At 38.1% G+C, this 11,577-nt stretch overlaps 1 protein-coding gene across 1 annotated transcript in view; it reads left to right on the forward strand.

The window, feature by feature from the left end:
* SOX5 (SRY-box transcription factor 5) overlaps nucleotides 1-11,577 on the forward strand; it is a 741,525-nt gene that overhangs the window by 578,409 nt on the left and 151,539 nt on the right. The window contains exon 8 of the mRNA XM_042781780.1: nucleotides 3,695-3,780. Within this exon, the coding sequence (XP_042637714.1) occupies nucleotides 3,695-3,780 (86 nt within the window). The remainder of the gene's footprint in view (nucleotides 1-3,694; nucleotides 3,781-11,577) is intronic.

An 11,577-nucleotide genomic window follows, 5' to 3' on the forward strand; every position in this document is an offset into this window, starting at 1 on the left:
GAGTGGCTGGGGGTTTTGAACCACCAATCTTCTGGTTAGTAGTCATATGCCTTAGGCACTGTACCACCAGAGCTCCTTTAGACAGCCCATAAATCATATGGGAATTTTGTTGAAATTAAAATTCTGATTCAGACATTAATATGCTTGTTGCCTTAACAAATTACCCAAAACCTTAGTGGCTTGAAACTTTATTTATCTGAACACAGCCATGCTGGTTTCCTATGGCTCAGGCTCTCTCTCAAAATTGCAATCAAGATGTTGGCCAACACTGCATTTATCTCTAAGCTTGACTTGGGAAGGGTTCTCTTCTAAGGTCCCTCTCTGGCTGGGGAAAACCTTCAGGTCTTCTCTTGCTATCTGTCAAAGACATCATCAATTCTTTGCCACGTTGACTTTTCAGTAGTACAGCCCACAACATGTTTGCTTACAGAACTGTAGAGGAGAGGATAAACAAGACAGAGCCAGAATCTTTTTGTAATCTAATCTCAGAAGTGATATCCTGTCATTTTACCATATTATATTCATTAGAAAGAAGTTACTAGGTCCAGCCCACACCCAAAAGGCAGGGATTACACAAAAGGACATAAATACCAAGGGATGGTGATCATTGGAGGTTCTATCTTAGAGGCTGCCTTCTATAGAAGATTTGGGGTGGACTCTGAAATTCTATATTTCTAAGTAATTCCTAGGTGGTGTCAATGCTGCTTGTCAAAAACCTTTTTATAAAAAAAAACAAGGATCAATACTTCCTGCCTCTAATTCCTTTCTTTCTGTCATCTTCTATTGATCACACCAATTAGGTTTTCTCACACTCCATTCCATTAAAACATCCATAATTGAAGTGAACAAGACTTTGACATTGGTCTTTGTGGAACATTTGGAAAAATTGATCCTCTCTCTTTCTGCAATTTTTCTTTATTTGGCTTTTGGAACTCCAGATTTACCAATTCTCCTAAATCTCTTCTGCTGACTACCTGACTGTAAATATTAGTATACCCTGCAATCCAATCCTTGCACCTCTTTTTATCTACAATTAGTTCCTAAGTGACCTAATCAAAGCCTATAACTTTAAATTTTATATGTATGCGACTGTTCTCAAATTTATGTCTCTTATGTGGACTTCTAAAATCGTAACATGTTATCAAGTACCTAATGAACACCTCAACTTAAATATCTAATAGCCATTGCAAACTTAAAATCTCCAAAAACAGATTTTGTAAATTATTCCTTCTCCTTTGCTCCCTGTTCCTGCCACCCACCCGCCATATCTGGCAATCCTGCTTCCAAATTTTGCAAATAGTACTACTCCTGAAAAACTTGTTCCAGTGACAACCCTGGCTGTGACCCTTCCTCCATTTCTCTTATTCTCATATGAAATAGTCATTCAGTTTTGTCAGTTCTACTACTTAGAAATCAGATGAATCTCCCTATCACTCTACATCTTCAGTGTCACCACACTAATCCGGACCATTGTTCCTGACTGTACAGATTTCTATGTGTAGTGCCTAAGGCATTTGACTGCTAACAGTCGACTGGCGGTTCAAACCCACCAGCCACTCCTCGATAGGAAGGTTGGGCAATCTACTTCCGTAGTGATACTGCCTCGGAAACCCAAGGAGGGGTCAGGATGAATCAGATTCCGCTCGATGGGCAGCACCTTGTGTTGCATTACTTTGCTTAGTAATTAATTAGAGCCTCCAAACTGCAGCCCAAGTGATCTTATTCAACCAGTCTTGTTTTCCATGTTCACGGCTTCCTTTATCCTATAGGATTCAGTTTTGACTCTTTTATATTGTTTACAATACCATACATAATTTGGCCCCTGAGTCACCTTGCAGCCCCATTTTTCTCCACTTTCCTACCTGTACTGCTTCAACTATGCAGACTATTGTTCTACAGTCTCATTTGATTCTCAGTTTCAATGAAAATTATTTCCCTGTCTGGAAAACTCTTCCTCTCTTTTGCCTGGTTCAATTAAAATGTTCAGGTTTCACTTAAGCATAGCTTCTTCTTGAAGACTATCTGTGACTGCTTAGACTAGGTTTGGGGTACCTACAGTGAAGCCCATAGCCCTATATACTTCCCTATCTTAACAGTCATTATTTTTTATACTAGTCATTTAGTTATCTATTTCTCCCATTAAACTATAAACTCTGAGGCATCTAGATTAGCAGAAGTAGATAGAGGTGTTTTGAAGCCTGAAAAATCATTTGGAAGTTATATATACAGACTTCAGTATAAAAGTAAATATGTATTTATAACAAGAAATCACAACAAAGTATATAATGAAGGAATGGACAAGTTTAAAAACATATCACCCTGTGAACACACTTCCAGGATGCCCTCTCAGAGCCATGAAGATTAAGTGTCGTTAAATTCCCAGTAAATCCACCTCTGCATATTAGTCTTTTTAAAACTCCATTGCTTGTGCCAAGAGTATTGCTTAACATGTAGCAGGTGCTAAGTAGATATTTTTGAATGACTATGCTGAGTTATTTTAACTTACATTATCCATACATTTGACACTCAATACATTTTTCAAAAATTAGATTTCTAAGACAATGTTTTATATGTTACAAATTGTTCTTAGGGTTATTGTTTTTAATTATTTGCTATTACTATATTTCAGATGACTAATAATAAGCATCACTGGTTATATCTGTTAGGAGATCATTGGGCTCTATGCAAAAAGTTTATCACAACTCTTTACTAAGTGAGAAAACCTGTTGATTTCCACTGAAAATATATAATCTTCTGTGTGTCTATGTATGTGCATATAAATACATATATATGTATATATACATGTGTTTGCAAGTGTCTAGATTTTTATAGACCATATATAGTAAGACTTCAAGGTTAATTTTGAATCATTTAGTTTTGTTTAAGAAATTCACAGAAATAAAGTTCTTTGGAGAGGAACTACCTATTTTCTGTATTAAAAAAATTGTTTTCAAACATTTGTCTCTAGAGTAACAAAAAGCCAGTGTTTTATTTAACTTGGGAGCTCTGGTAGCGTAGTGCCTAAGGCATCTGACTGCTATCCAGAAGGATGGAGGTTCAAACCCACCAGCCACTCCTCGCAATGAAGATTGGACGATCTGCTTCTGTAGTGATACCTCCTTGGAAACCCGACTTGATGGCAATGAGTTTATGTAACTTAAAGCATACACAAAATGTCTTCTTGATTATGAATTTGCCCACATGTTATTATGTAAGAAATTATTTGAATCAATAAAATAATGTAGCACCCACAAGACAAGCTATTTGGTTTAAATGTTTGAAGTTCATTTCTTAAAATAAAAATAGGTTTAGTTAAATACTTTTTAGAACATTATAAATTTGCTGAGGAGCTGTGGTGATCATATCAAGATTGTCAGCCTGTGTGTGTGTGTGTGTGTGTGTGTGTTATAAAATGCAGCCCTCTGATCAATGAGCACTTTTCCCCCCATTTTCCTAAATACATCATGAAAAAAGGATGAGGTTTCCGCCTTAATTGCTTGTGCCTTTTATTCACATTCCTCTCTCAGCCAGAATTGTGAAAAGAGTGTTAGTAAAAGGCTGCACAATAGAGCTTTTCATTAGGCCTCAGCAAGGCACACAAAAGAAGGCTTTTGGAAAGAGTGAATGCATGAGTTTAATTTGCAGGTGGAGAGTAGATAAAAGGTGCTGACGCCTCTATTATTCTCTTACTTAGGTGACCCTTACCCTGTTCAGCTGATCCCAACTACCATGGCAGCTGCTGCCGCAGCAACACCAGGCTTAGGCCCACTCCAACTGCAGGTAAGTCAGGAAACCATACAGAAGAGACAAAGGTTAAGTAAATATCGAAAACAGCTATTATCGTGTTGAAGCAAAATGAAACTGACTAGTGATATTTGTCTTGCACTTTGTTGTTTTTATATTTATCTGTACTGATCCTCAAACACAACTTGAGAGGGGTTTCTTTTAATTTTTAGCCCTGTTTTCACCACTTAAGGAAGCTTATTGTAACCTTTCATTGCCTGGTTTAACAAATGAGCTGTACTTTTGCTTTGTTTACTATTTGCCATAATTTCATACCAGAATGGTTCCCCTCAAGCCAAAAAGAAAAGAAAATGCAAAAAGATATTTTTTCTGGTTCCGTAGTGCTGCTTTGACAAGAATATACCACAAATGGGATGGCCCCAACAAATAGGAGTTTATTCTCTATTAGCTTGGAGGCTTTAAGTCTAAGTTCAAAGTGCCAGGCTCTAGGAGCTGGGTGAAAGCCCCTCAACCTTGGGGTCTAGCTCTGCCTCCTGCTCCTGTGCCACTGAAGCTGGAGGCATTTCTTCACTCAGCTGCTGGCTGCTGAGGCTAGCAAACCCATGGTTGACAAGTAAAAAGGCACAGTCCCAATATTACCAAACCACACAGCAACCCATTATCTTAAGTCCATTAAAAGCCCCAAGGTCAGCAGAGCATGGCAGGCTGCTAAACAACGACATGGCTACATGCAGGGTTCAAGTGTACCATAGGCTAGACACCATTCCCAAAGCTGCTGCTTATATATGGGAAGTAGACCACATACCCAAAGCTGCTCACAGTAGATTCCACCATAGAATTGATTACCAGTCTCATCACAGGGAATACTACATCCAGCTGCCCAGCCACTCCACCAGGCCTAGCAAAGTTAACACAAAAACAACCACCACAATATTCCAACAGATCATTATGGACCAAGGTAACTTAAAGTGGTATGCATTTAGAATTGTTCGAGATTCCTAACAATGAATCATTCTATAGGTCCGTTTATTCTCCTACTAATGCCAACTCAGTTGGGAAAAGAAGGAAGAGTAGAGCAAATAAGTAAGTGATTAAATGAATACAACTTTATCCTGAACATCCCAATCATGACCCTTTTAGCCCTGAAGAATACGTATGTCCATGCCTCTAAGAATGTCAGTTCTTCTTAGATGCATGGAAATACATATTCTTTAGGGAAGCTCTGGCAGTGTAGTGCCTAAGGCACTTGACTGCTAACCAGAAGTCTGGTGGTTCAAACCCACCAGCCACTCCTCAGAAGAAGGTTGGGCAATCTACTTTTGTAGTGCTACCGCCTTGGAAACCCAAGGAGGGATCGTTATGAGTCAGACCCACCTCTTAGGCAGTCAGTTTGGCTTTTTGGTTTAAGAATGTCAGTAAGGAGCTCTGTTGGTGTAGTGGTTAAGGTATTTGGCTGCTAACCAGAAATTCAGTGGTTTGAACCCACTAGCTGCTCTGTGGAAGAAAGATGGGGCAGTAAGCTTTCATAAAGATTTCCGTTGGTGTAGTGGTTAAGGTATTTGGCTGCTAACCAGAAATTCAGTGGTTTGAACCCACTAGCTGCTCTGTGGAAGAAAGATGGGGCAGTAAGCTTTCATAAAGATTTACAGCCTTGGAAACCCAATGGGGGTCACTGTGAGCTGGAATAGACTTAGTGGCAATGAGTTTAGTTTAGTTTTGGCAGAATGTCAGTAATAACTTTACCGGATTGTGATAGGTTGTGTGTCAACTTAGCTGGGCCTACTTTAGTGGCTGGGCAGCTGGATATAGTATTCCCCATGATGAAACTGGCAATCAACTCCATGGTGGAATTTACTGTGAGCAGCTGAGTAGCTGCCTTGGGGATCTGGTCTGCTTCCTGTATGTAAGGAGAAGACTTGTGAACGGTCTCTAGCTTATGGCATGCTTGAACCATGCACGTAGCCATCTCATTGTTCAGCAGCCTGCCATGCTCTGCTGATCTTGGGACTCTCAGTGGATTTTGAGTCAACAGCCTGCCATTTTGTTTGGTAACATCAGGACTGTACCATTTTATTTGTTGAACATGAGCTTGTCAGCCTCAGCAGCCAGTAGCTGCCTGAGTGAAGAGATGCCTCTAGCTTCAGTGGGCAGAGAGCAAAAGGCAGAGCTGAAGTGCAAGGTCAAGCGGCTTTCACACAATCCCTAGAGCCTGGCACTTGGCACTCGGACTTCTAACCTCCAAAAATTGTAAGAAGAAACTCCTGTTTGCTCAAGCCATTCCCATTTGTGGTATTTCTGTTAGAGCAGCATTAGGTAACCAAAACACAGTGGTACAAATAAGTGGGTTTTAGAAATTTTGTCTCTGGGATTGAAAAGAGAATCAATAAAATTATATTAAAGATAAAAAACAAAACTCACTGCTGTCGAGTCATTTTCTGACACATAGCAACCCCTCCTTGGGTTTCCGAGGCAGTATCTCTATGGAAGTAGATTTCCCCAGTCTTCTTTCCGAGGAGTTGCTGAGTGGGTTTGAACTGCCAGCCGTCTGGTTAGCAGTCAGATGCCTTAGGCACTGTGCCACCAGAACTCCCTATGAGTTTGTTTTTCTGTTTTTTTAATAAATTATTTAAATCTTGAAATTGGTATACTACAATACCCTCCATAGTTTCCATTGTTATATACTTTAAAGTTACATGTTTAATAACTACAGAAATAACTATGATAATAAATAATAATAAGATCATCTAATATGGAATTTCTCTCCCCTCGTGATAGGTCTTATGCTTTCCTGTGAAGCCAAGTAAAGCAGTTGTACTTAATAAAATGAAGTTGTATTCATGAAAGTACATTGTCATGATAGATAAAGTCTATAAGGCAAAATGTAATCCTGTATCGCAGCATCAAGAGACAGATACATCTGGTCAACACATGGGATTGTCAAAAGACCTGGTGGGTTTCAGAAAAACCAGTTGAGTTTCACAGGAGGAACTGCCAGTATGAAAACTGAGACATATTCTGTTCTGTAGAAGTTAATAACATTCATTCCTATTCCACCTTTTCTATGGAAAGATACAGTGTGTCTGTCTGTTTCTTTGAGCTGGAAATACTTTAGGAAGGGTCAATGGGGACAATAAAAGTAACATAATTTTTGTTATCCTTTGAAATGACATCTGGGGAGTAACTACAATACAGAAAAATGATTGGAATAGGTAAAAGTAAAAAGAAAAGTAGAATTCAATGAAAAGGGGAGGAGATCTAGCAATAGATTTGAATGTGGAAAGAGGAGTTTTAGAGATTGAGGATCTCAATTTTCAAAGCAAGTTAGACACTAATGTTTTATTTCACCACAGAGTTAGAGGTGAGAGGAAGTGAGAGCAAGTTAGAGGTAGGTATTCCTTATGCTTTATTACTGAACTCTAGTAGAAAGTAGCTCCACTAGGCATTTTCTTTTCCTATGGAGCTAATGTTACAATATTTGATAAAAAAAAAAAAGTAAGTGTTACATCTGTTCTTGTAATGTGATAAACTAATTCCATTAAAATTTATAAATATGAAAAAAATTATCAGAAAACTGAGAGCATAAACATATTTACTCTTATTTTAACTATTATTTGAAGTATAATGGGATAAGGTTCCTTTAATAGAAGTGCTATTGTACCATTAAAATTCAGCAGTTTTAGATAGAATCCCAAATAGTTAGCTGTGGTTAACAAGCAAATGTATAATCCAGAACTCTTTCTCAGTAAGGCATTAGCTACTGTTAAAACTCATGCATACGAGCACATACACACAATCACATCTTTTGCTCATGAGGTAAAACAGTGTTCAGATGCAAACACACTCCAAAAAACAAGTAATGGCAGATTCTAGCTTTTTCTTTGAAGTGGATTGAGTCTCCCACCTTCACTTGGTTGCCTATACCAACTCACTTCTACTCATCACTGATATATGTACAGACCTTTGACTCTGATTTCAGCCTTCCCTGGAGTTGCAAAGGCAACTTGTACTGCTTTCCTTGCTTTAAAATAGCTCCCCCTTTTTTTCTTCTGCACAGACCTGCCCAGATGTGTCAGAGAAAGACCAATCGCTATGCCTAGGTAGAAATTTTTTCTTATCCCCAATCTTCTAAACCTGTTTTTGAGATGATTCATCCCAATGAAGTATAATGTCTGAACCAGTGCTACTATTCTCCAAATTGTTTTTAATTGCATTCTTAATTATCAATTTTCTATTCCTTAATAGAGTAGATTCCATTAGTTTCTGGTCCCTTCCAATTACTAAAATATCATTTCAGTTATTAATACTCAATCTTACTGGAAATTTTACTCTCATATTCAGTTTACATTTCACTGCCTCCACTTTCCCTCAATAAGCCAAGAACCATAGATATAGGGACCAGAACTAAGGAAAGTACAGCTCACTCTTTTGCTTCTTCAACTCCAACTTAGTGTCTGTGTACATGAGGGTTGGGAAAGGAGAAGGGAGCATAACATGCTTCCTAGACACCTTGGAAATAGCATATTTATAGTTTTCATGGAGTCCTGACTAGTGTTTCCCAGTATACTAAGAAAGGGACAGACATACCTGACGATCTATGCTTCCAACCCTCTTTCTATTTGAATCATCACTTCTCTAGGCTAGCAACTGTTGAGGTAGCAAGAATCCTGCCTCTTGTAACCTTTGTTTCTTCATGGAAAACCATATTATCTTCCATTGAGTGATCCATCCATCCCTCTAAGGTATATGGCGGTATTACTACTGTCTTCATCCCACCATGAAGCAAGCCACCCTACCCTTCTTCTCCATACCATAACCAGATTTAGAAAACCTCTGATGAAAAACAAGACTGCTCTTTATTTATTTACATATACCCCCAAGCTCCAGTGTCACTTTCTCGTAAAACGCTCTTACCGTGCTCCGAGTGAGTGAGGTTTTAAGTTTTTCAGTTTAACAAGCATCTAGTTGTAGAACAACATGTGAGTTTCTCCTCCTTTCAGGCTTCTCCAATTTTCATGAGTTCTAGCACCTCACTTGGTTAGGGTGGGACGAGCACTTTTCTACAAGAACCAAACTCTCTCATAGAGCTGTAGACCCAATCCTTTCTATCCTCACTCTCTCACAAGACACCGCCCAAATGTAATATGAGGGTGGGAAGATGTGGAAGGGAGGATGAGGAAGAGGTGAGAAGCAGAATGTTTACTGAAGTAGGACCAGGTTAGCCAGCTTTTAAGAATGGAGAAGTGTGGTTTGGGTGTTATCTGGTACCAGTTGATGGTGGCTCTCTTTAGAACCACTTAAGAGTTTGTTTTTGGCTTCTTTGCTTGCCTTTTGTTTTTGTTTAGTCAGGGAGTTATAAACTCAGAGCTACATTTCACAAGACAGAAGTAAGAAAGATAGGTTGGGGTAACAGCAGGAAGACCAGCTGAGAGAGTAATTGCAGTAGCCTTGGCAAGAGAAAAGTGATTATTTGAATTTACCCTTATTCCATAGCAGTGGATATAGCCTGTTTGTTATTGTTAGCTGCCACTGAGTCACCTTGAGTCACGGTGACCCAGGCACAACAGAATGAAACACTGCCTATCCCTGAGCCATCCCAGTGATCATATCTGAAACAAGTAGCAGATCAGACTTTCATGGTACATAGGGCTTTCATTGGCTGACTTTTGAAGTCAACTTTTTGAAGTTTTTTCTTCCTAGTCTCTCTTAGTCTGGGAACTCCAGACTACTAACCACCATAGCAACACTCAAGCCTCCACTGACAGTGGGAAGGTGGCTGTGCATGAGGTATTTTGGACTGGAATTGAAACAGGGTCTCCACATACAAGGTGAAAATTTTTCCACTGAACCACCAGTGCCTTTCTGGGATAGTATAGAGGGCATGCAATTGTAATAAAAATAGGATGCTGTTTTCTTTTCCTTATATCTGAAAAAATAATTTAAACTATAGAAATTGTCATAACAACTTATACCATTAGCTTCTACAAGCCATGGTTTATTGAGTACTTACTTAAGCTAGGTTCTCTGGTAAGGATATTACAAGGATTTTCTCACTTAATTCTTTCTGTTATGTATTCATTTCTCCAGTGGATAAAGAAGAAAAGCAAATGATAGAACTCAAAACCCAGGGTCTTTAGACAATAACATTTCCTTTGCTAAGCATAGATTTTATCTTAAACTTTGGAGTCATTGCCCCTTGTAAGGCATTTGCTCACTCAGTAATCTGCCAATCAAATTATAACAATAGCACTGATTAATTGGCACTAACACAAATACTCCATACACATTGCGATACTGAAACAAGTAGCAAGATTCATAATGACAGCTGTCTACTTCAGATTTTGCATTTTCCATTTCATGCTTTTTATACAGGTATATTCAAACCCTTCTTTTTAACACCTAGGTCAAAGAAGGAACACTGAATATTTTCTTACTCATATTTGACTTTATTTAACTACAATTTGTATTCTCTTTTGAAATGATTTTTTTTTCATATAATTGTTCACACATTGCTCATATTATGATAAGTAAAACCAATAACCAGACTTATACAAGAAAGAATAAATAGATGAGTACAATTATTTTAAAAGACAAGTAAAATGATACGCTTTAAATAAAACCACCATTTATTACTTAAATATTATTTTATGTCCCTAAAGATCCTTACTATAAAAAATACAGTTTATATAAAAAATAACCTGACTATGTACTTCTAAGAGCAGTTAAGATATTCTAAGCACTGTTATATTTTTATTTTTTATAGAGAAAAGTTGGCTTATATAAAAAATACAAATTAACATGCTGTACTGAGACACCATTTTATTTCTTTTATAATGAAATATTCATCTTTGTCTCTTCTTCCTTTTAAGTCTTTCCTGTGCTTCAGACCCATATGCCTGCTTGTTGACTAGCAAGAGGAAATATATATGTGTACAGGCAGCATAAACTGAGTCCAAAAATGGAGCTCACCAGTTCTCTTCCTTGCTTCCAGACCTGCTCATCCTCTGGTCTTCTTTAATGAATGGCAACATTCCATCTACTGCCCAACCCAGAAATATGAGAGTTCTCCTTAATTCCTCTTTCTCCCTCTTCTCTTACATAAATTAACCAAATTATTAATTCCAACTATTAAATACCTCAAGGAATTCATCTATTTCTTTTCATCATAATTGTCACATTTCTAGATCAGGTTACCTTCATTGCTTGCCTGATTTACTGCAATACTCCCTGTCCTCATCTTCCTATCTTGGTGTTGCCCTATTCAATGTATTTTCTACTGCATGTTAGTGAAAATGGCCTTTCTAATTTTGGAAAATCCAGTCATATCCTCTTCCTGCTTATTGCCCTTAAATGACTCTCTGGTATCTTCAAGCTCCTTCCCCCACTCTGAATCTTTGTGTCATGTCCTCTCCCTGAAACTCATTACCCATCATCGTTACCAGGCTACTTCCTACTTATCCTTTAGATTTCGGGTTAAAACCTCACTTTTTCACAGAACACTTTATTGATCTAAAGTGTGGATTAAAGTAGCTCCTATGTGTAACCAGAGCATCCTGTATTTTTCCTCTCATAGCACTTGTAAAATATGTTCTGTATCTTGCTTTATGGTTTCTACCAGATGGTAAAGTCTATGAAATCTTTGACTCACCATTGTTTGCACTTAACCTAGTACTTGAAATATTTTACAGCCTCAATAAATATCTGTGTTAAATGAGAAGGTGAATGAACAAACCTTAACATTGCATTTATAATAAATTGTTGTTGTTGTTGTTAAGTGCCGTCGAGTCGTTTCCGACTTATAGCGACCCCATGCACAGCAGAACGAAACACTGCCCG

Source organism: Orycteropus afer, unplaced genomic scaffold, assembly GCF_000298275.1.
Source record: "Orycteropus afer afer isolate SDZICR_OR568_19922 unplaced genomic scaffold, OryAfe1.0 scaffold00171, whole genome shotgun sequence".
NCBI lineage: Eukaryota > Metazoa > Chordata > Mammalia > Tubulidentata > Orycteropodidae > Orycteropus > Orycteropus afer.